The 26,006-nt window shown below is 45.7% G+C and overlaps 1 protein-coding gene across 6 annotated transcripts in view; it reads right to left on the minus strand.

Annotated features, from left to right (window-relative positions):
• Positions 1-883: 883 nt before the first annotated feature.
• Positions 884-26,006, minus strand: part of pcdh19 (protocadherin 19) — a 51,362-nt gene continuing 26,239 nt past the window's right edge. For 3 of the 6 annotated variants that reach the window (XM_047022002.1, XM_047021986.1, XM_047021969.1), the window contains exons 3-5: positions 23,582-23,640; positions 21,900-22,072; positions 885-3,804 (exon numbers count right to left, since the gene is read on the minus strand). In XM_047022002.1, coding sequence (XP_046877958.1) covers positions 3,245-3,804; positions 21,900-22,072; positions 23,582-23,640 — 792 coding nt within the window. In that variant the 3' untranslated portion in view covers positions 885-3,244. Of the gene's footprint in view, positions 3,805-21,887; positions 22,073-23,581; positions 23,641-26,006 lie in introns of all 6 variants that reach the window. The other 3 variants (XM_047021977.1, XM_047021960.1, XM_047021995.1) reach the window with 2 other exon arrangements.

Consider the following 26,006-nt stretch of genomic DNA (forward strand, 5'->3'; position numbering starts at 1 on the left):
CTCCCCTTATCAGAGTGGGCAGCTGTGTGTCAGCTGCAGGTGGCCCCTGCTGTTCTCCCTCCTCTCTCTCTCTTTCTTCTCTAGCAATCCTTCTGGAATGTCTTTGGTGCACTGTCTGCTCTGTGGTTCTGTGCATCAATCCCATCTCACTTACTCAAGGGAGTCATCTGCATGTCTGAGGGAGGTGAAAAGTGGAGCGCTATCGAGTGAGGATGTCAGGGAAATGTAGGACCAGGGGTCTTGCCTTGGCTTTTTGGCTCATTTCTTAGCTCTAGGATTTCAGTCCACCAATGCTGTTAATCAATAGCTATTGCATCAGACTGGGTTCTCTTGTCATAATGACATCATGTTCTTGGCTGTGAGAGAGCATTACTCATCTAAGTGAGTTTCAATTGCGGGCCTCACTATTCCTCTCAATCTCTGTTTGTTGCAGCGAAGAGGACATGGGGCATGTCAAATGCCTCGAGAATGGCATATTTGACCCACTCCAGAAAATGAAATGGGTTTGATGTTAGGATCAGACACTGTGGCTGGATAATGTCCAGACTGCTTGACGGTACCAGCATCGAACCTACTTAACACCAGTGGCTGCTACTGGTCAAATGTTCCCATTTTCCATGTAATCAAAACATCGAGATACCTAAAACTGAAGTCACAAGGCACTTTATAATGAGAGCAGATTGGTGCCTGACTGAAAATGTAATGGCAGCTACAGTATGAGTTGAGATGACAAAAACTGTTCATTTACATTTTATCGTGATAGATAATATAATAGTCATCACTCTATGTCATATCATGAGGTTTTCAAGGAAGGCTTCTGGCAGATATTCAGATCACATTATAGATTTTAATGAATTATGGCAAGACAAAAGATAATATGAAAACGGATAATTGCAATATGCAGGGTTGTAGTCATGCTCATTAATTTACAACAATGCACACTCACTCACTCACCCTACTTGCGTGCATTTCATTATGAACTATTTGATGGTAATTTTGAGATGAAGAGAAACTCATGACTACGGAAAACACTGAAACAAAGTGGTGAACATTTAATAGTTTAATAATAAGCTGCTGTATACATTCAGTGATTATTCCGATTTTCATGTTGCCAAAAGCCATGGGTGAGACCAGCAAAAAACATTCAGCTACACCATCTATTTCGTTGTATGCAATTTGTCCTTTTTTCATTCACATTTTTCCAAGTTGTACATAGTGAACTGCAAAGCAACAGAAAACCTCATTGCTGATTTGCAATAAGTTTCTTCAAAGGCCTTTGTTCCACTTCCCAACTGTAAGGTGAACCTGGATTGTGTCACCCTCTACTCAAGCTTATCCTTGAATTCAATTCAAAGCAGAAAGTGCAGGATGACAAGGCTGTTGAGCAAAGCTAGTCTCTGAATGTCTCTGAATCCCCATAGCCTAAAGTTAGGTATACTCTGACCTTGTGTTCCTGTGTTACGGTATGCAGTACAAGCCTTGCTTATACACTCCAACCAGAACACAGGGCCAGTGGCCATTCTCTAGACACAGATATCGGTGGAATCCCCTTGTTTGCTTAACCACCAAGCTTAACCCTCGTTCATTTACTTTTAATATTTAGATTAAGCAACGACCTGTTATCTTTAAGGTTTTGTTTGCGTTTTTTTTGGTTTCTTTTGCTATCTCACTCTAAGCTCATTGAACTGACACACTACTGTTGGTGCTGAAATTGCTTTTTTTTTGTCTTTTTACATTTTCTATTTGCCCACACGGAAACTTGATGGCACAAGAACTGACCAATAAGAAACTCTTTACAACAAGGTAGACTGCAAGTCAACAGTTGCCAGGGGTAACACAGTTAACAAAACAATTCAAAGTTCATTTGAAAAAGAAAAAGAAATCAATCAGAATTTAAAAAAAAGACCAAATAAACAAAAGCAAGTTAATTTCAAATATAACTTACTGACAAAATAACTACACAGCATTAAATATTCTCATTATACATTTTTAAATTATTTATAAAATATATTTTGGCATATATGTTTTTTTCTTTTTGTGTTTGTGTAACAAACGCTACTGTAGCTTCAGTTGAACACCAATGTTTATTTGTCTTTTTTTTTACTCTCAAAACAAAACATTAAAAGGGATTGTCACATAACAACAGGTTATTAAAAATGATAATAGTAAACCCTATACAGAGTTCCACATAGCAAGACGTGAGTGACGATCCCTTCTATCCTAGCCCCATAGTCAAAAGTCAGAAAAAGTACAAGACCAGAGCACAAAGTTCTAATTTATGCTCCACTGGCTACAATCAAGAATGGGCAGAGGAGATTTCAAAAGCAGTGTCTTTTTTCTTTCATACAGCTCAGCTGAAACAGAAGGATCGGTCTGTCCCACTTCCAGCGTTCAGAATGGCTGGGCCGATAGGCAGAGTTCATTTAACTCCATCTGTGATAAAACATAAATACTGTAAAGACCTCACAGTCTGATGACACTGGGGTGTCCTTAGGGGGGGCGCAGATCTGGATCCTCTTATCAGACAGAGGGGGAAATGAGACTAGGGTGTGTGGAGCTCTCCCCCTCCCTCTGCAAAGAGAACTGGTGAAGGAGCAAATAGAGGCAACGGTTCAGACAGAATCCCGGGCACGTCTGTTCGTTTGCCATCTGTTGCATTGTGGGAGCTCGCTCTACAGACGAACAATGAGCGAGTTCGCAGCCGAGACAAGCTGCAAACCGTGGAAGGCAAACATCAGTTCACTTGATACCAAAAAAGTTCAAAAGGCTAACTGTACTTAGAACCGTCATAAGAGTCCAAACAAATCTCGACGGTGTCCTACTGCGGCAAAACAGGCCAAAGAGCACGCTCGGGCACGTTTTGCAGTCAACAGTCACCTGCTGGTCTACTTACAGGAACCCACGCAAAGAAACTGAACAAAAAGCAAAAGTACTGCGACTACAACAAAGCCACATTAACTGCCTTGGCTCTCGAGCACATAGCAAGCTCAGAACACTTCAGTTCCTCATCTGGCCTTGTGTGGCCTGATACTTTGGAAGTGTACACTGTGCCAGAAACGTGTGTTTGTCTCTCTAAAATTCCTTAACTTGACCACACACAGCTATTGCGGAGTACATACATATATATATATAAATATATATGTGTGTGTGTATATATACATACATATATATACACACATATGTATACATGTGTTTACACTGTGTGTGTGTATGAGTGTGAGAGCATGTGTGGGACTGATGCCTGTTAGAGCACAATGTCCTTCAGGCGCTTGCTGCTCGGAGACTCCTTTTCCCGGGCATCTTGTAGAAGTGTGTTGATCTCCCTCACGGCCGGCTCACTGTCCTTCCCCTCTGGCTGCCTCAGCAGGCTGTGGTTGGCGATTCGCTCGGCGTCACGGCATTTCAGCGTGTTGTAAGCCGACGGCGTCTTGGACAGGGGACTCTTCAGGTGCATGGGGGAGGTGATGGGGCTGGCCGCCTCACGCCCATTCCCGGCCTCGCGGACCGCCCCGCCGTTAGCCTTGGGGCTGCACACCTGAGATTCGGCTGTCCGCTTGCCTCTTAGCTCGCCCCGCTCCACATCCTCGGGCCCATCCTTGCCAAAGGTGGCAAAAGTCCTTTTAGTGGTTCCGGTGCCGTCCTCGTAGTGGGGTACGTCCACGGTGGTGGCCTCGATGGACAGGGCAATGACGTTGCGGCCATGTTCCGGAGACTTGGCGCGGGCCGGAACGCGGGGCATCCAGCAGCGGTCGGAGTGGCCAAGGATACGGCACTCATCCTGGCAATGGAAGCCTTCGCCGGGATCTGTGGATGCATGGTGGGAGGTGGGGGAGAGAAGGGTAGAGGGAAGGAGAAAGGGGAGAAGGAATCGTTAGATTTGTCTGTTAAAGCGGACTATTTTCCACTGCTTTAAATCATTTGTGCTCGCTTTCATGGATTTCACCATGGTGTGTTCACGGGCTTTCATCTTGCTGCAAAGCGTCAAAAAAAAGAAGAAAAGGGCAAAGTTTGTCGTAATCTGAACAGCCTTAGTTTAGATTTTTGTGGATTTGTGTCTCTCTTTCATGTGTGGCTTTCCTGCCATTACAGGCTGCAAAACTATTCTGCTGCCTCATTGTTATAGGCCACTAGTGTTGGATATTTAATGCACTTCTAATGCGATAATTAAAGGATGTATTGTTAAATCAAAAGTCAATTTCCTGCTCATACATAATTCGTTTTTCTGTAGCACGACTTGATGAAAGCTGAGGTTTAAACAGTGCAATAAGATATTTCACGAATAGCTGCAGTATTGTTGCCTGCTTTATATCTCACTCAGTCATCCGGCGCTCCGTTATAAATATATAATGATGTTTAAACACCATTGTGAAAAATTTGTCTGAATCTGTATCATCACGCACGCTCAGCCTTTGTTGTGTCGGAGGGAAGGGGTTTCAAGGCGATTTCTGTATCATTAAAACAACAAGAAAAAAGAAGCCGACTACTGTGTTAAAGCACAAGAGCGCTCCTTCCGTTTCTATTATCCAAGAGTGTGCTCGCTGATTTCCAAATAAGCTCTCTTTCCCATTCAGAGGCCAGGTCAGTACTTGAAGCTTATAGCCTTTTGAATCCATACATATTTCATTAAAGGCCACCTGGACTGATAAACTAACAAGGGCATTCTAGATGCCCTCGTGTTTGTAAATTAACCTCAGTGTTTGTTTGTCTATCCAGACCACACTTGCCCATGAAGAGGACAAAAGACATCAAATAAAAACACATATGCTAATGCTTCTGCACAGAGCAGCCTGGTGTTAGAATGGAAATGTAACCTTTAATGTGATTATTTAGCATCCATTTTCAATAGCATCAATGACAAACTAAGTAGCACCATTTCTAGATTACAGTTTACTGCCTAAATAGTTACAGTAATTAGTGTTAAGCATCCCGGCTGCCACTGTGTCTCAGAGTTGTCGCTGTTGGAGTCAGCTTTGTAAAATGAACTGACACACAGATGTTCAATGCCACATTTCTAAGACTTCCTATTGGTTTTCCCTCCTACGGGCAAAGGACCCTCCCCCACACAACAAGCCCAAGGTGACGGTAGGGGATTGTGGGAGGGATTGCCATCGACCAAGTGTGTGTGCTTACATCTGGATCTCCCAGTTTGACAGATCACCTAATTAAAATCACTAATTATCAGTTTTCTCCCCTCTTTTCTGCACTCGGAGGAGCACCTGTGCTTCAAGGCTCGGAGATCGATATTTAAAGATGGCAGACAGGCATTCTGGGGGCTGGCCTGCCAGAGCTGTCTCCGTTAAACTGTGATCTGATGAGACTGACGGTTAACTGGGTGACTGCATGACTGACTGGCTGAGCTTGTGGGCCATTTTAACCCAGCTATGGCAGATCTCAGAGCTGGATTGGGGGCTTGCTCGTGGTTAGGGACATTTCAGCGCGAAGACCAACCAGGCAAGGACCATGGGCGACCAATGTCAATTCTATCATGAATGTTTCATGGAGGGCTGTGCTGGAGGATTACCTTGAGCTTTGGTGTGTGAGTGGGTGTGTGTGTCTGTGTGTGTGTGTGTGTGTGTGTGTGAGTACCCTGACTGTGCGTACTCAGTCTCCCATAGTGCACACACACACACAAATCCAAACTGACAACCATATACACCTCATACAATGTTCATACCCATTCCCACCCACACATTCACCTTAAATAAAGGAAAGCAAAAAAAAGAAAAAATCTAATGGTTCTGGAAATAAAACTCTAGCTTTATGGAGGTGCCTCGAGTGGCTCAAATTTAGTCTATAATTACCAGACCCTGTGAACACACATAAGTCCACATCTTGAAAGGGCTTTATATTACCAAAAGTCAATGCTATTGCCATGGCAACAAGAAGTGAGCTATACCTTTATTCATAGAGTGGCAGCAGCTAGCTTGAGCACCTGGCGTTCCACTCCCTCCCATCTCCCTTCAAAACTTCATCTCTCATACCGGGAGCTTCCTACTTTCTAGGGACAGGAATTTATCAGCATCTGCTTGATCAATACCACTTTCCTCAAATAGAATCCAAGCATTTCGTTTCAGCTTGAAAGGTCTTAGGGCACAAAGAGACTTATTCAAGTCTTATGCTGCTAACCGAGTGGCCCATGCACATGCAGTGAATATCCCTTTTTCCCTCTCTCCTTTAGGGGGTCTCCGGGGGACCGATTGGGTTGTAAATGACATCGTTTCTGAAAGACGAGCGCCATTAACGTTGCACTCACACATCCTGCCTCCGCTTGGAGCCCCACAACAAGCAGATGTCGTTCTCAAAGATCCCCAGAAAGAAACAACAGAACAAATTCATAAAACAAGACAGCCCAAAGGCCTTCGACCCTGTGACAAAACTGAAATTTCTTCTCATCACTAGGAAAAAAAAAGATGTGAAATCTAATGCTAGCTAAATGAAGCAATTAAATGCTCTTTACAATGCTGGGGAGGCTTTGAAACACGACAAGCAGAGAGCAGAGCAGAGAGGAGGCACCCCTGCTGTGAATGTCTATTAAAAGTCATCCACAAAATAAGATTGCCAATCAGTTCCGGGAAGAGTCTTAAAGTACGAAACAGAGCCGTATATCAGTGGGAACATTTCCTATCTAGGATTTAATACCTATTAATTACTGAGGGAGCTCCGTCGGGATGCGGAAGCCGGCTGTGTTTTTCAGCGTTCCAGATTTGAAATAGAAATCAAGCTAAATAGTGGGGAGGAAATAAAAAATAAATTAAAAAAATGGGCGGACTCAAAGTCCCACAGCAGCGACAAATTGGAAATGTTGCACTTTAATTCTGAGTCAGGGTTCAAAGAATACCAAAAGGCTTTGGGGAGCACTTTAAATATGTATGCCCTGATACACGGCACAATGTGGAATAATAAATATTGCCACATTCATCTCCTGACAGGATTGACCATGTTTCAGTGCATGTATTATTCCGGTGTTACCTAGAGTAACGTCATTCTACAAGTCAACAAGCGGATGAAAATCACACCTATTCAACCATTATGTAAGCTCAGTGCAGTCTCACTCTCTCAATCAGCGGAAGGTGTCACAACCATACATCACCGCATTCAAGAGGTCAGCATCTCATTTTATGAAGCTGACACAACCACCAGTCCATCTATTACTGTGCTCCATTCCAGCAATCTGGTACACTTGGAGGTGCTATTTCCTTGACACCATGGTACCAGAGGAACTTAATGCAAAAGTGAAGAACAGGAAACAGATATGAAGATTTAAACACCAAGCACACAGAAGGGAAGGGACGTTAATTTAAGGAAAAGATTCCTCCTAAAACTCTCCAGGCAGTTTTGCGTCACGTCTGGCAGCTAGAGTGGTCTCACAAAACAGACATGCTTTTCCCTACAAATGGAAGGGAAAGGGCCTAGAGGTCTACAACAATAATGTCATCCCATGAAGCGGCCAACGTTATGCTCTAGAACAGGAGGTGATCTCTACTGGAGTCAGGGATGAACAGGGGGTCATCTCTACTGGAGTCAGGGATGAATAGGGGGTCATTTCTACTGGAGTCAGGGATAGGGGATGGGGAAGGAACATGACAGGAGCTCATATTCTGGACACACTAACTCTCGTTTTCTATTGGAGGGTTTAATTGCGGCCATAGGGCTGTGGGGAATCTCAGTATGACACCATTCAGTCACTTTGGCTTTACAACATGATGATGAGCCCTAAAAAGAATATAGAGCAGACTGTGTGTATAAAAAGTAATAATCGTGAAAGAAAGAATACACAGAGATAATTGGATACACTTAGTGCCACCATTTTGGATTAGACTCAGTCGAAATTCAAATCTACACTGCAAGGTCAGGTATAAGTCCACATAATTCTACCGCCCTACGGTACGGTTAGACAATATCATGCAGAGATTCATGCTTTTTGGGGAGATTTCCAAACTCTGCGACAAAGGCTTTACTTTTGACTGTCATCATCCCCTGCTGTCTTTGATATTGTTTTCCTTCTCGTCTGTGTAGAGAGACAAAATAATCGTCTGTAGACGACGAGAGAGCAAAAGCCAGCTACTGTAGGGCTGACATTTTGTTTTTGTCTCTTTCACTTCACTGCATGAGCGGTCCTAGGGACTGGTACAAAATGAGAACGAAATGGACAAGGCAGTTATCCTGCTGACCCCTTTGAGCACAGTCCTGGTGGCAGACTCTCTGTCATGTCTGGGTGACTTCACCATGTATCCAGGCAGTCGGAGCATCACTGCTACAGCAACGCCGCTTTGTCACTCCTCGGTTTTGCTCTCAAGGTGCCATTCCATATCTGTAATAGCGGAATTGCTGTTTTCTAATTGCTCTCCATATTAATTTTCCATTCTAGCAGCCACACACCAAATTACAGAGATTACATCTGAATAGTGGTTACAGGCTCTCAACGCTGCTGATGCAGAAGGACAGAAGAGAGCGAGAAGTGTCGAGAAAAAGAGGGAGAGGGCTACTGTACAGAGGGAAAGAAAGAGATGGAGAGAAGTTTTTCGCCCCGAATGGACGGGAGTGGTTGTGTGGTTGGTGTTGCAATCGGAGACCACATCCCAGAACCTGAGGCCTGCTGAGGATTTGATTGGCTCGAGCAAGGCTGATCCAGACACAGGAGTGGGACTTAGTGTCTGGTCTGTTTTAGGGGGCAGATAGCAGAGAGATGATAGGGACTAGCCCCCATGACTAGGCTGCGCTACGCCAGACAGACTTCCTCCAATACACACCAGGGAGAGTCCAAGCACTGCTGTCATCCCTGCTCGCCAATTCCGTCTGTGGGCCATAAATCAGCCCGGAGCCCTGGCTCCTGCGGGAGCACAAGATGGAGTGTGATGGTCTTGTTTTTACAAACAGTGGAGGGGCACCCTTAGCCGCGCCATGCAAGCCATCATTCTCCGCACAGCGCAGAGGCCTTTCCCTCTCCCAGTAGCATCTGGTTCACTCACATCCAACTCCCTCTTTCCCCCCTCTTCATCCTCGTCCTCCTCCCCTCCCCACTCCCTGGCCAGCTAATCTTCTGTCCTCATTCTCCCCCCCAACCCGCCCCTCTTCCCTCTTCCTCTCTTATCTCATCTGCGTCATTCTGTCTGTCTCACGTACATCAGTTTAATTAAATAAATCCTACTGAAAATACCTCTTCTTTTTTTCTCAGATATCCCAACCTCCAGACTTTCACTTCCTCTTCTTGCTAGATATTAATTATGAAGGAAATGAGACTCTCTGGGCGGGCTTGTTAAGGCTGGCGTACGGACGGCCAAGCAGAGGGCTTGATGCAGCCTTACCGCTCTTTCTGAGCATTAGTACCAGTCAATTTATCAGAAAGTGATTTGCTATCCGCTCTGTGGAGAGCTGGTGAGTGTGTCTGACAGCTAGTCGCTTCTACCCAGCCAGGCTGCGGCTCCAGGAAAGCTAATGCAAACTGACAGCATCACTTCTATCTGCGATCAACAACACCCGACCCCATTTTTTATCTATTCTTTATTACATTTTTTTAAGTGTTGCTTTCATCAACTACTTTAGCAGTCATAATTGAATCATGACTAATTCAGTATAGGCACCCCTCCCCGTCCTTGCCTCTGGTCTGTTGGTCTTGCCTCGAGAATTCTATAGCAGGTCGAGCTTAAAGAATGAATTTCCAAACCGGTGTTGACAAACAATGCAGTAGCTTCTAAATTGGTACAAACAGCATCTGCTTAACAGCTGTGTAACTACGGCGGGAGAGAGAAAAGGCATTTTCTGTGTTGTTTTATAAATCACTTTGTCATCGTGGTGCAATGTTTTGTTCAAAGGAAGAGGCGTCGGCCAATGGACTGCTTGCTGTAGTGGTAACAAGGCAAGCTGGTTGTCATGATGACATACAGTAAGCGGTGGGGGTAGATGGGAGGGGGGGGGGGCTGGTTTCCGGATACTGCCACCACTGATAACTAATTCTATTTGTCTGAAAGGCATCTTTCCACACCTTTCCCCAGCACGCCTCTATTCTTACAATCAATGGCTTCCAGAGGTCACAGTGCTTGGGTGAAGGTTCTGGAAATACCTGTGGGGCCTTACCCTTGGCCCCAAACATGACATATCTCACAAGTGATCATGACTGATCTGCCGTGATCTATAGGTCCCTTGGATCAGTGGAGGTAATTTTTCATGCAGCGGCCTTCCTATGATGCCACTGGAGCCATGGGCTGCAGGCCTTCACCACGACAGCACACATCTGAACTGGAGCTAACCCAGGTTGACACACTTGAAGAGCTGAGCAGGGCTCAGCCTGCCTGAACTGGACTAAACAGGCCTGAGAATGGAAGTGTGTGTGTGTGTGTGCACGCGCATGTGTCTGCAATACAAAGATGGCACCCATTTGCCCCCACTGTGCCAGGCCGAGCACTGTAGCGCCCTAAACGGGCCTGGATCAGGGTGGGCTGAATGGAGCCCAGCTGTTCAACCAAGCATGCACACACTGAGGGTTAGGCCAAGGTACCAGAGACAGGAGGGCTAGAACAGGATCCCTTTCTGGGAGTCCTTGCTGTGGTCTTCCAGCTGACTGGCTCCTTAGATGAAGGAGGACACAGTCTAGTGGGTGCTCACCCACCAAAGTACCCTCCAAACGGCAGACCTCAAATTAACCTGGTTACGGTGCTCCAGGCACACTATAACGGCATGCGATCCCAACGCGTCGCACGCCGCCAACCAATAGGCACTCCTAGTTGCTGCCCGCCTTGCCATCCTACTGCATGCAGGTTTTTCTCATTTTGCCTGCAATACATCCGGCAGAGGACATCTTTAAATACACTGGAACAAATGCTGCATTTCTGTGTTTAAGCTTGACCGAGCTAGCAAGCTAATTTGCTCCTAAACCCTTGAGTCTGGGAGAAGCGACGGGGACGGCAGCAGACAGTCAATTACATCTGCAAATGGGGGCCGAGCTGGGCTTTTGGGGTTGGAATGGAGGGGGGGATGGGGGATAGGGGACAGAAGGATGGAGGATAGAGTCCAGGGAGGGGGAGGATGGGGGGGGGGAGTGGCGCTGAGGGATCAAAGCCCCCTGCTCGACTGCAGCTCTGCTCAGGATGAAATGATCTGTGAGGAGCAGTCTGCCGAGGCTCTCTCCCATCTCCAGGGAGACAACCATATTTAAGGAGGGGCTTCTGAATGGGGTAGGGTTTTATTTTTTGGTGCAAAACTACTTGAAATGTATAAAACGAAACATTCGAGTCAGTTGAGGGGAATGGATTTGAGGCTGAACATGCCTTTCAGCCTCCACCTCAGACTAATACACAAACCCATTACACTCTCACTGTGGAGTACTTTGATTCTTTTTTTTCCCCTCATCCCAAGTGTCCTACTCTGATGAAATGCAGACAGACACACAAACCCACCTGGACTTCTCACAGCCAGCCCTCAACAAATCAATGTACTGTATCTTGTCCTCCAGAGCAAAGCCCAATTCACTGGGCCGGCATACTAACATCTCCAGACACCCTCTCCCAGCTTCCTGTGTGAGACTCAGCACTGCTTCAACACAGACCTCTTCAATAATTAATAGTATATGCCTTCTCATTCAGTCATGTTCGCTCTGTGTCAGCCAGGACTATATGTGTTTTATATTCTGTTTCATCTCAATGTAAAAAGTACCAGCGTTCTCTCTTCCCTCATGCCATTTCTTCCTGTTATTTCTTCTACTTTTCTTCCCTGCGCCCCCAACCTTCAGTTTTTTCTTTCCTTTTTCTCACTACCCTTGTCCCTTTTCCTGCTACTTTAACAATCTCTGGAAGTAGGACAATGTAGCATGCGGTGCGCCAGGCAAGGCAGGTTTGGCTGTGCATGCAGAAACATTTAAGCAGGGTTGGACCTCCTGGGAAGAGCCAACAGTCCAGTGGAGTCTGATAAGAGAGCCAGCCAGTGGGCCCGCTATGCTACAGGCTCAGGTCACTCTGCTTCTGAGGCCACAGGTTCACCAGAGCACTCCCAGCCAGTCGAACCTGAACAAAGTCTCTGTGAATTTGACAGATGGGGTCTCCAAGGAATGGAGTGAAAACACTCATCGACACACAAACACACACGCATTGTATTTATACCTCCGGCACACTGCATGAAAAGTAGCAATTGTGCTAGCAAAGACATCTATTGCTGCCTTGTATTAGAGCCAAATGTAAACGCGGTCTTGGTCTGTGTTGGACGTCCCATTTTCTTTTGTATCTTCAAAATATTGTGTTTGTCATCTGGGAGTCTGATCCTCTGCCAGGTTATCCATTGTTCCCATCCGAGAACCCTGGCAGAGGTAGCATTTAATATCACAGTCAGAGCACATGTCCACGTCGCTCTGTACAGCCACCCACCCAGAGGCAGGCTACAGAGTGGATTGTCAGCACCAAGGCAATCCCAGGCAGGTTGTCGGTATCTAAGACACGCAGACAGGAGTAGAGGAGGGAGACAGACTGAGGTGAGAGAGAGAGAAGGAAAAGAGAAAACGAAGCAGTACATGTCTGCTTTGAGAAGCACGACTATGGCACAAGGGGAGCACGGTAGTGGTGTCTTAATTGGAGTTCCTAGGTCCTGTGCCCACTCCTGCTGCCACGCTGAGGTGTGACATTAAACTCCCCATGTGGAGGGGCAGGGAGGCACGGAGGAACTGGAGGGGAAGTGACTGGTGTCAGGGAACCATGGTGCTCCCCCTAGAACCCTAGTCCTTCTAGAACCCCCGTTGCTCTGCCCGTCACTCGACGGTGCCCTGAGAAGTAGGTTGAGATGCGCATGTGTGCTTGCATGCATGGTCAAATGCAAATGTGTACGTACACACACACACGCACACACACACAATAGACACAGCCAGGCTTAAAGCCACAGACAGACGCACATAACAAGGTTAGGTTCTGGAAGGGTCAGGGAGTGGAGAAGCCCCAGACATGTCCTTAAAGGAAACCATTGTTAAATTAACTAATAATCTTGTGCAGCAGGATATTAAATTAGACGTCTATTGTAAGCTTCGCAAGATATCAATGTCAGCTGATTCTGTTCTGATTCTGGTTTATTAGGTTTCTTGTTTTAGGTCTTTGTGATGCTAATGCAATATGAGTTGAACTGAGGCACAAGATATCTATTATAGTCATGGTTATGTGCTGTTATCAATTGGCCAGCAGAAGAACAACGGGCCTGAGCCCCCCATTGTGGTGCATGTTTGGGGCAGTGAAGGTCTGGCCCTGGCCCTCTATCTGCCATCTACTCGGACAGTCTGGGTATTGTTTAATAGGAAGTGCATGACAACAAGCACATCATTAAAAAATGCCGTTCTGAGGCTTTCCTGCCATTAAACTTAACAGCCAACATCTCCCATTACTTTTATACTCCTTTGAAAAGGGGTATGAAGAGAAGGGGTCTGAATATCATAATTGGCTGGCCTTAACAGTGTAGGGATGGAATTCCATGCACTTCATTTTAGAGAAGGAAAAACAACAACAACCACCACAGACTGCAAAATGTTTCATTGGCATTCCCAGAATGCACTTTGGCATTTGTTGATGTTTTTCATCGAAAAACTAGGTTGCAAAAAAAGAAAAAAAAAGACCTGAAGGAAAGCATTCTGCTTTGAAAGGGAGGCATTTGCACATGAAGGTATGGCAGGGGGTGGGGGGGGGGGGGTGGTGGAGGCAGTGGCCTCAGCAGGTCTGGTTTATCAGTGGCACTCACACAGGCCTTCTAGAAAGGTGTGGGGGGGGGGGGGGTAGTGGGAGGGGGGCAGTGGGAGGGGGCAGTGGGAGGGGGGCAGGATCTTCACTGATCCTAACCACTTCCCCTCTCTCCTCCTCCCGTCCGCCGTCCACCCTGCTGCCCTGGGGCTTTAATCTTTCATCAATAGCTGATAATCTGGCCCAGCCAGGTGGCTATGTGGCTACCTACACTCCTTTACCTACAGAGGGGAAATTCCCTCGCTCTATCAACATCGCCGCAGCTCAAAATTGTGAATTTCAATGCGGTGAGCTCACCCAGCCAAGGTCGTACGGAGGGGACACTGGGCGGACACAGACTCTAATCCGTGAGGGATATATGGCCGAGACGGAGGACGGAGGAGGGTTCGGACAGATTCTCCTCAACCTGTGCCCCAGCAAGGGAATCCATAGAATACTGCCTGTCACTCCACATGTTTTATAGCCTCGTCTGTGTGCTGTGTTTCTGCAAGGAAAGGTCTACTTTCCCAATGATTTAATGTTAAAGAATAAATCATTTGCCACTGAATATACATGAGTGGAGGAGCAAGATATGGAAATGCCAAATGCCCAGGGGTACTAACCTTTTGTTGCCATCTAAATTACGACCAAGGAAGAGGAGGACATGACTTTACTGCAACAAATTCCAAATAAGTTGCAATGTTATCCGGCAAAAGGCAATGATGAAATGCAGGATAGAGAAAGTGAATGGGGTTAAAAAGAGAAACGTACACATTGCAGCAATGGCGGGGTGCCCTCCCTCTCTCTCTCTCTGTCTCTCTCTCGCTCTCTCTCTCTCGCTCTCTCTCTCTCTCTCGCTCTCCCTCTCTCTCTTTCAGCAGCTGCAATGATAAATGTCTCTTTGTATTCTGGACAGAAAACTGCAGGCTACAATGTACTTGTCAGAAGACAGCTGATTTTCCCCTTTAACAGAGCACAGTATATGCTTAATCTTTCACTTCAGTGAGGGAGAAGATAAAACAAACGCCTATCGCCAAAGACCATAATGTCCAGAAAATCTCCCCCACTCAAGATGGTATTTGTGTGCTCGCGCATGAGGAGAATAATCATAAACGGTTGCATGGTGTGTGGCGTGTGCACACTACTTGGACGGTTGTATACTAATTTACATCCGACACACTACGTGCTATAGGACACACTTGCCCATGCTTCCCTCTATGAACATTGCTGCCTACAGTGAGAATGTTTTTGAATGGGAGTCTGTACTATGGCTAATGGGGTTGATTATAGCTCAGAGTGGGCAGGCTGCCAGCTAGCTAGGCCCAGCCTAGGGGAGGAGGGGGGGGGTTGAGGCGGCGCGGGCGGGCGGGCGGGAGGGTGTCTGATACCACAGGATCTCTGTAATACAAGCCCTGCTTTGGCAGCAAACTCCACTGCTGTCCTGCTCTCTTACGGTACCACCACACGCAGAGGAGAGAGCCTACAGCACAGCGTCCTACCGGCAGCAGTAACCTTGCCCTGGACAGTTCCACCGCTACTGAAGATACTCAAGGCCAGGATGGTGGTTCAGAGTAGGCTAGATTTGGTCTGGGGTGGTGAATAAGGGAATCTTATTCTTATTCTTAAGCTTCAACGAGATGATCGCGATCAAGGGTCCTAAGAGGAGCTGTGGTCAGGTCAGCTGCGCTGGGCTCTGGTTCCAGGTCCAGGGATGGTATTTAGAGTGCGGTCAGGGTATAGATGAGGCTACAGCTTCCCCTGCCTCCAGACCATTTTACCCTTGAGTCTTGTTATAGCACAGCTGCAGTTGAGAGAGGATGGTGCCTAAAGGGGTGTCCCTAGAGAACGGGGGTGCATTTTGGGGTAGGGGGGAAAGGGGAGTCCTCGCTCTGCCATTGGCTCCCAGACAGTGGCCAGAATCAATCAGAACCACAATAGGCTGGCAGACTGGAGACAGTGCGACGGACCGCCTGCTCAGGTTTCACTCCCACCGACGGTCCTTCTCTCTCTCTCCCTCAGTCTTTATCTCTCCCTGCCCTCTCTTTATTCTTCTCTTTCCCTCTCTCTCCCTCATTAACCTTTAAACACACACAGGCAGCGCTCTACTTCTGATACTACTACTACACGCACACACACACACACACACACACAAACACACTCTCCCTCCCTCTCTCTTTCTAATAGCCATGTGCACACATTCCCCCGCCCCCACTGCTCTCATAAACACACATGCACACCAACACGCAAACAATTCAAATGCAGAGACCGTAGATCCCTCCCTCTCTCCTTCTCTAAGTCCCCATCAGCTCCAGCACATTACCTGTCCTTAATCTTCCTCCCTCTGTCCCAGAGAATCCTCATCCCCCTGTTTTCCCATCTGCTGTCGATTGGGGCCCAGCCTGGCTAGGTGTTCGACAAACAATTGTGATTCACTCGGTTTCTGAGGAGATTATTAACACACCTAGCATGCCACGGCATCATGAATAAGCAATGGAGATCGGGGGCCCTATTTTCCCTCACTCCGGCATGCTCCTAACTGAATGCCAGGATTGTCTAGAAAATGAGCTGTCAGTGGAGGACCTGCAATGAGATACATCAGGCTCATTGCGAGCCCTACAAAATAATGAACCGTTCCCATTTCTCCTTCTGATATGTTCAATGCGCTATCCATGACAAGTGCAGGGAGATAAGCAGTCCCCTCTTGAGCTGATTAAATATGTTTGGTGTAGTCTAGGGGGCTCGGCACAACCAGGGATCAGGGGATGCCATGCGCTGGAGACTGGGATTCTTTTGTCTGTCTGTGTGTGTGTGTGCGTGTGTGTGTGTGTGTGTGTCGGTGTAACTTGAATGTCAGAAGGTGTGGAGAAGGAAAGGCATTGAGGCCAAGCCTTGCTTCTTCCAAACTGAGTCACTAAGCACACAGACTTACTCAGAGGGCCTCCTTAAGGCATATGCTGATAATAAACTCAACAGACACCTGGAAAATAACCTTAAGGGATGCAGAAACTTATTTTTATAGTTGTCTAAAGGGGAACAGAGGAAGTGTTACAGAATTGTCTCTGCTTACACCCTGGTTATACCAGGAGGTGGTTATTACCAGACATAGCCAGGCTGAGACCCTAGTGAGTTATTCTGAACTACTGGATTAAGAGATATATAAATGTGCCAAAAAGAAATGAGGTTGGCACAATTAGATTTAAAAAAAAAAAAATTTATTCCCTTGCATTATAGCAGAGCAACTGTGCCTTTTCATTGTCCTTTTGATTTTCATTATACATCATTTTATAATATATAGCTTTGTTCTACATTTCATTAAAAAGTAAAAGCCTGCATTGAAATGAGTTCACTGGCGGCCCTTTTACCTCGAGTTTCAAATGGGTTTTATCGTTTGACTAAGCAAGTCAAAAAATCTAAACGGGCAGTTCCAATTTACCATTTGATAATTTATTGAATCAATAAATATCAGAGCGAAGTGAAATGTTGCCAGGCAGAAACACCATGTTGAGTTAGATGTTTAATTCAGGTCGAATATTTGTATTACTTGCAGGGTCCAGGGATATCTTCTGATGCACTCATGGGGTATGAAGCAGAAAAGGAGAGATAACACCGTTACCTTGTCAGAAATCATTTCCTCTCTTACCTTTTCATTTTCACTAGACTGCTTACTAGGCTTAACTCCTCTTCCTGTGCATCTCTCTCTCCCTCGCTCCCTCTCTCTCTCTCCCTCTCTCCCTCTTCCTCTCTATCTCTCTTTCCCCATCTCTCAGGTTCTCAGGGCCTCCCAACCCTGTTCATGCTGCTGTCCTTGGTGTGACACCTGTCAGCATTTTCAATGGTAGATCAGAGAACTGCAAACTAGAAATGCTGCCGGAGTAGATTAAGGGCAGGTTTACAGTATAAACATGTAAGGGTGCTTTACTGTTTCTGATATTCAACAGGGGAAGGAACTAGCTCGACTGACAGAAAGCTTCTAAATGATTTTCTTTTCTTTTTTTATGAAGGGGTAGGAAGAGGTTGAGATATTCCGACAATGGAGACACAGAGACTAGAAGAGTGAAGAGGAAGAAGAAGAAAAAAAATCTTAAAATCAATTAGGAGCAGTTGGGCCCTGGTGGATCTACAGGTGGTAGAGAGGGGAGTAGAGAGTAGTCTGTAGCCCAGGGAGCGGCTTCCATTCCTGGGCCTTAGCTTCAGGAACACACCCACGGGGAGAGGGAAGAGATTGAGGAGTGAGATCCTCCAGGGGGAGAGGATATGGAATATGTCAGGAATGAGAGAGCATAGTTCCCTTCAGCAGCTAATTGAAGCAACAATGGACCCTCTGTATCTGTAAGCTGGGAGTTACAATTGAAACCCCCCAGTTAGAATTTCTGAACAAGGCTCCCAGCTCGCTCATAAACCAAAAACAACGCCCACCAAGAAAAAGAGATGGCATCGAGATTCCACAGTCTCCTTGAGCAGATAACTTTAGTGCTCAGCAATACATGAATCTTAAGCCTTAAAAGCCGTGGCTCATCCGTATCCGTGAGGAATTAAGCAAGAACTGCGACAATCAAAGGAGGTGGAAAAAATAGCAGCTTTAGCTTGTCTTAGTCACCAGGTCCCCTCTGCGCCTGTTCTCCGACTCCTGGTTCTCCCATGACACTAATGGTTCTCTGGAGTGAGAGCTAGCATGTCATCCATTTGCACAAAATAGTACCGACTTCACAGACATGCCTATAAAGATAAAGGAAGGGAGTTCATTTCATTCTCCTTCTCCACTCTTTCCTGCATCTACAACGCTGCAATATCATCCATATTGAGTGTTTCGGAAGATGCATGGGGAACATTAATAGTTAAAGATAGACATTCAATTATAGATTTTAAGATATGTCATGCAGTTTAGAATTTCCAATCCATCCAGGGTCTAGTCCACTGACAAAAGGGATTGAAGGTCAGGCTCTCAGTATTGTATGGACACAGAGACAGTACTAGGAACTAGATGGCCGAGACACAGTGCATTGCCGTACATAGCAGTAGGGCAAAGAGGATGAATAGAACCGGAAATTGACAAAACATTGGTAATAGTATCAGAAAGAAGTCTTCGCCAGGAAGAATGCCTGCTCATTGTGTAAAGAATATGGGGCCTTGGTATGTGGAGAGCTATCGTACAGGGATTCCCACGTGGGTGTATGTGTGTGTGGGGGGGGGGGGGGTCTTTGTACAGAGGTAATGGTACGTCCCCAGTGCGAACGCCACCTTTACATGCTGCTGTGAGAATAGTAAACATTTACACTGTAAAAGTCCCTTGAGGCAGCAGAGAAATGTTTACTTGACTCTTTCATGCCTTCCCTTAGTCCTGACACGTGAAAACACAAGACAAACACTTTTGAATTGTGATGTTTGTGTCCTTTGGCGATTGTGGTTCCCCAACTTGTTTAGCAGCAACAGGTGACGACCCTGGCAGATCAGAGGTATCCCTGGAGGCCTTCCCAAAGGATTCTGAACATGCCTATTTGTTTTCTCGCAATTCACTCCACTCACCCAAGATGCTGGTTGGTGTTAATTTACTTGGTGTCAATTAAGCCAGATGAGTATGTTGGAATAGGTCCTTGTGACCAAAGACAATCACACTTGTTATCCGAAACCGAGTAGCTCCATTTTGTTTCTTGGCAACGGGGTCGATTATCGCAGAGGAATACGTAACAGGGATTTCAGCTAATGTCCTCTTGAGAAAGGATGATGCCAGGAGAAGGAGATTCAATTGTGCGTTGTGCTGAATCGGTCAAGCTTAGCCAGCCCTTCATACACTTCAACTGTGTAATTAGACCACTGAGATCGTAATGGAAGGACAATTCCATTTGCTATGTCATTACATTTCTGTATGTGTAAGGGTCTTTGGTCAATTCATTTAATAATTATGTACAGGCCCTCATTACCGCAGAGAAGCACCGCTGCCACAATGTCTCTCTCAAGACAATGAGAAGACAGGCCCAAATGAAGCCACTTTGCCCGTCGCTCACTGCTCCTTAACTAAAGAAAAAATGGCCCATTGGATGGTGTAATAACTGGGCTCGGGGAAGAATGCAATAACAACGCAAAGGATCCAATTGCAATTCCAAACAGAACTGTCGTCCTTATCTATTTGCTATGGTCAAAACAGTGGATGGCAGTGTGAAATAGCCTCTCATCCTGTTTACCGACAATGTTTATTCACATTATACATTTAAAAGGCGTGCATCCGTCCTGGTGAAACAGATACAATCATAGGCCGGGCTGATGAAAAAACAGCTGGCTCCGTGGGCTCTACCCACTTGTTATATTCTTCATGTACATCTTTCCTAATTGTCTCCAATAATGAGATCCCTGGACCAGAGGACCTGTCAGTATGCATTTTAAAAGGCGCTGGCAGTTTTCGGATTGTGAAATAATTACGGGCAGCGACCAATAGTTGCGAACTCACTAATCATTGTTCATTACCATCTGACACTGTCGAAGCAGTGCTCCCAGAATCCCTTGCAGATAAATCCTCCTGTTTCTGCGCCCTAGCATTACCTGTTTATCTGTTAAATTCGTATTTCATCATCGTAATTCCTTTCAAAACTAGACCCTGTGATATGTGGATAGTCTGCCTGAACCAGGAACAGGAAGCATATATTCGCCAATCATGATGGGTGACATTCTTTTCTACCCATAATGCCTAAAGTGGTGGGTTAATTAGCCATGGAAGAGCAGCCAGAGGGGCAGATGATCCTGAGATAACAAGTACCTAATTGGTTCCTCTGCCGATCCCTAACCATTCACAATCTGCCTTTGTTAAAATATTAAACAAATACATAAAACCACTCATAAATAATTTCCCCTTTTTTTTTAGAAAGTGTGATTCCTTTTCTTGTGTCATTCCTCCTCACTCATTAGAATATTTCCTGCACAAGTTACAGAATAATGGCATGAAACACAACAATGTAGGGCGAAGGAACTGCTAATGTGTTGAGGACCTCACTGGGGAAGCTTGAGAAAATGGGACCAAAATCAAGTGGGGGTAAGCTGAGGGGAAAAGAGTTTGGGGTAAGAACGTTGTTTGGACACCATCACAATACAGCTCCAATTCAATCTCATTCCTCCGTAGACATTCTAAACGATCGCCTCTTGTAGCAAAAGCCAATTCAACGAAACAGAAGAGGAAGGTGTACTACTGAGGACAAACATTTATAACATTCTAACATTGTCTTCCCTTTTGAGTGCTGAAGGCATCTCATTCTTTCAAGTGACAGAGATTAAAGATCATTACACCAAGACAAACAAAACATAGCAAATCTTGTTTCCTCCTACTCTTCCACCCTCTCTGTTTGAAGAGAAATGCTTAGTGGAGCGAGAGGTGGTGAAATGGCTGCCGACTCCACACACTGACTCCCCTGCTCTCCAAACCTGAACACCTGTGTGTGTTTCCTCTGAGCTGGATAAACACCCCCAGGTGCATACAGTTACACACAGGTCTGTGCCAACTATCCACATCCACAGATCTCTCCGTCTCGCACTCTCCCTTCCCTGCACCCTCTCTCCACCTTCCTCTCATCACTGTCACGCCGTCTCTCACCCTCGCTTCATCTCATATATCCTCCCTCCTCCTTACGGACGCTCCCTCTCTCAGTGAGACCCTACTAGCTGGGTACAGTGACAGGGAGTAGCTAATAATGAACATGACTCTTCCTCTGACTCATGCCAGCAGAGTGGATGTCTTCTTAAACGCCAACTCAAAAAGAAACATCAACATTAATTCCCTTGTTAAATGATCCGTCTGAATAATGCATGAGAGGACGCCTGATATTTAGATTTCCACCTTCCACCTTTGTCAGCCTAATTGCTGCCATTCAAGCGCATCTGAAGTTGGCTTCTGTGGAATACAGACATGGGTACTATCAGTCAATAACGTTGCCCAGGCCTGTATCAAAGGCTAGGCGAGATCCCTCAACATTAGCTGCCTTAGTGGGACATCAAAGGGTGTACATTAAGGTGCTAAAAGATCTGAGGCCTTATCTAGAAATGGCTAACATACACTGCTTGTATGCTCTTGTGGCATAAACACACACACAAACGCAACCAAACACAGACACACATACAGACATACTATAAACACAGACACCGAGGTCTTATCTACAGTAGAAACATGCCTGATTGCTCTTTTCAAACATAAACTAAAACATGAACTGTCTCGTTGCATGAACACACCTTTTCTCCTACCTTGGTCGGGCAGCTGGCAGATGTTGGGGGGCACGGTCATGTTCAGCACATCGTTGACAGCCGTGTCCACGTAGTGGCCTCGCTGGACGTCGTGTTCGCTGTCAGTCTGGTCGCTCTCCTCATGCCCGCTGTCCTTGAGACTGTTCCCCTCCAGGTCCTTGAATGTCGACGTGCTACACAAGGACATGGGGGAAATATGTTGATTTACTGTCACATCAACTTTTCAACCATTTTTAAACTTCAGCGATAGCAGAGAAGCTGCAGGAAGTTTCTTAAAGGGCTGGTGTGGGTGCTGCGACTTAAATGGCAGTGATGTAAACAGTCATTGTTCCACAAACAAGAGGCAGGCACTCATTCACTCACTACAACTAAATAAAAAGGTTATGATGAGGAAATCCTGGGAGGAAAGGGGGAATACCACAGGAAGTACGGAAAGCATAGAAACAGCTTGCATCTGTGGCTTGTTTAGGTCTCACAGTCATTAGAGAGGGGGTTGGGGGGAAATACCATCAACAGCTGTAGAGTATAAGCATGATTTCCCTTCATTTGTTTGGTACCCCACTGGAACATAGTCTGCTTCGCAAACAGTGTTAAAGGAAGATTGTATTTAATGTACACCATGCATGTATGTTCAGAAAGTGTTCCTCTGGAAATAAGGAGGAGGAGTAAAGAGAAGGAAAGAAGGAAAAAGAGCAAAGGAGAGAAGAGAGGCGAGAAAAGAAGATGCAAGACAGCGACTCCCAGCTCTCGTCTCCAGTTCTCTTGTGAGAGCTCGTCCTGGAAGAGGGAGGGCTGCAGTGGAGGTAAAGCTGGCTCTCTGTGATGTTATCAGTGTAATTGCACCTGTCCCAGACCACAGGCCCACAGGCCCACAGGCCCACAGGCTCCTGAGGGGATCTCTTTGTACTGTGCTGCAGAGCCCGCACTTGAATGCTCTTTGTTTACATAAACACCGGGAATCTTTTTTAGGGGAAAATTGCTATAATGGGTTTTCAGAAAGCTGGTACGGCCTCAAACAAAGGAAGCCTGGAATGTCCCATGACTGCAGGTAAAGGGCCGAATTATACTCTTGGAATACAGCCCAGCCACAAATGCCCCTCAGGTATTGCATTATTATGGATGCCTATCCTATACCCCTAATATTCTCATTTAGGTTGACTTAGGAATGTACCGGACTCCGTAGGCACACAATGAAAAGCCTTGTTCCCGGCCCAAATGGGTGCTCCTAAATCAGTTGTATATGACTGTTGTATAGTGTACTTTTTATTTGCACCATGTTCACCAACATTCAAGGCACGTCCATGTAAAATGTAATTCTCTTTGACATATTTAATACCATTTAAAATCTCATGTATGTCATATCCTATGCAAGAGATTTTTTTTCAACTACTACTAAGTTGGATAAAATTTTAATGGTGAGTGAGGACTAATGTTTTGAAGATGATGAGTGATCTAATATTCTGAATAGGACCGTGTGCGCATTCTAGAGGAGGAGGATCTGCTTTTCACAGTCACAGCCTGTGTTCTAAAGACCCGTTCTTCCTCCATGCTCGTTGTGCAAGATGAGAAATAATAAGCCTTGGTTTTACAGCATGCTCACATTCGATAGCCATGCAGGTGCAGCCAATACCACCACCACAACAATGAGCAAGAAACAGACAGACTGTCTAATCAAGACCTACCTTTTAATGAGGTGTGCTCTGCTGTTCACATAACTGGAGTCAATGGAATAATTCTCTGTCTGTAAGACAAGGTGGGGCGGGGTGGGGGAGGAAGAGAGGGAGAGAAAAACAGAGATGCATTTAATTACGGAGGGAACCAAAATAATGTAACCAGTAATTGGCTTTCAATAGAAATGTTATTTTACACAAAAGGCCCCAGTGAGCAGCCTCAGCTTTCAAAGGCTGAATCCCATTCTCTTTCAAAGCACACATCAGGTTGAGCTGACTGAGAGAGCAGAGGAAGAGAGTGCTGCAGTGAGTCTCTCCCCTCCCCGCCTTTCACTCCCTCCCTCCATTCTCTCCTCCACAGCCAGTCAGACCACAGTCTTCAAAATGGAGTCATTAGGGAGGACAGTGCATCATGCAGACAGAGCGAGAGAGAAAAGTTTCCCTTTTTTATTTTCCTCCAAACTCTTCTCTTTCACAATTTTCAAGCAGATATGAATGTGTAAATATTAAATAAATAAATGTAGGAGAAGGAGATGAAATTAAGAGCATACCAGGGGAATCTTAACTTTGCAATTGCAGATGAAAAGCCTCAGAAAATCTGCATACGATGGATCTCTGGCCCACATTAGAAAACATGGTTCAAAGGCATTCACTTTTTTTCCCCATTAACATTTCTAGAGAGAGAGAGGCAGTGACAGAGGTGAGGGGACGTTGAACAGGTAGCCCCCGTGTCTGGTTAGCCTCCACTCACACCAGATAAGATGTCAGTGGGGGTAGATGGAGAGTCTCTCAGGACTTTTGCTGCCCAAAGGAAGGCCAGGACACGACCCTGTCGACAAGTCTTGATAAGATGCAGGTGAGTAAAAAGCTGCCCCCTCCCCATTAAATTCCACTGGAGCGATAATGCAGCCAGATAAAAGATGGAGTCAATGCCTGACTTCCTAGGGGAAGTCTACCTATCAAGACCTAGACACAAAAGTCACCCCTAGATAAGAAGTTAATGCAGGTGTTGGAACAAAGTCACTGATTATCAAATGAGGGACACGTTCAGCACAGCCCTGCTGTTCAGGGACTAGCAGCCGTGTGCAACCGCAACACAGGGTGACTAAACACATTTAGATTAAAAATGGCGGTCATGCAGTTGCACATTCTCCTTGTTAGCCAGTATTAGGGTCCAGATCTGATTTTCTACATCGTACAACTTGTACAGCAGTCAAATTTAAAGCACAGTGCTGACGTTGGGTGATAAACTAGATGCATGTGGAACCCCCTGTGTTCTTGAATCTGCCACTGTTAAAAGTCACAGCATAGGAACAGTAAAATCACAGGGGACTGTGTATTGTTTACCTCTGGCAAATAGCACGCCATGACCCTGCTGCGGTCTTTGAAAATGTAACAGCTTGTTAATGCTAGCAAATGCATGTCTGTGTTTGTTTCACTCGTAGTCTTGCCATTTGTGGAAGCTTCAAAGGCAACACAATGGAACTATTATCATACGGCTTGGCGGCAGTATTGTCAGGCTTCGCCTTGCCGAAACTTGCAGGTCTAACAATGTAAGTGTGTCACAGAGATAATTATCATCCAGAATATCACATTTACAGGCCATGCCTACGTACCCAAGGCCCATTGCAATGCCTTCAATCACCGGCAAATAAGGCATTGTTTGTCGTTGCACCTCTCCGCGTCCTAATTATCTCAGCAGACAGATAATACTGTAATTAGCGGTGACGGCAGGGCAGGCCTCTGATTGAGATTTGCGAGATGGTGATGCAATCTGGACGCACTGAAGGTTAACGCCTGGGTGTCCTTTTTTGGGTCCACAGTTAATTAAACTTTAACTCGTTGTTATCAAGGAGACGATAATTTGTAAAAAGCCATTCTAATTAACATTTTATTAGCGACCCTTAATTTGGATCACACTGTGTTTGTTCACCGCCATGCTCATGACACTCCACTGCTTTGTTCCTGTCTGACTTGACTCCATTAATATTCAAGTAATTGGTGTTGCCAATTATTTTGCTAGTCTTACAGGTTTGCATGTGTACCCACGTGTGTATATTTATTTATCTTCTACCTGTGCCCCACTTTAGTTCTAGTGAGCAGTCATTAGAAAGGCTCTATCTATAGCACCCAGAGAGGGGCTAATGAACATACATTGAGGGAGTAACAAGGAAACATCCGTATATGCTACAGGCTACAAACACAACCGTGTAAGTCTAACTGGACTGGAACTGTAATTGGTTTGGACTGCAATCTCTTTTCTTCATGTATGGTCTCACTAGCAGTACAAAACACGATGGTGTGTAATGGTGGTACGATTTACTGTGCCAATACTGCTATGCTTGTCCATCCCTGGTTCTGTTTAGACCAAGTCAAGGTCTCTGTGATTGTCATGATCAATCTGAAATCAAGCTACAGTTCTTGACACACTTAGGCA

The sequence above is a fragment of the Hypomesus transpacificus genome, chromosome 1, assembly GCF_021917145.1.
Source record: "Hypomesus transpacificus isolate Combined female chromosome 1, fHypTra1, whole genome shotgun sequence".
NCBI lineage: Eukaryota > Metazoa > Chordata > Actinopteri > Osmeriformes > Osmeridae > Hypomesus > Hypomesus transpacificus.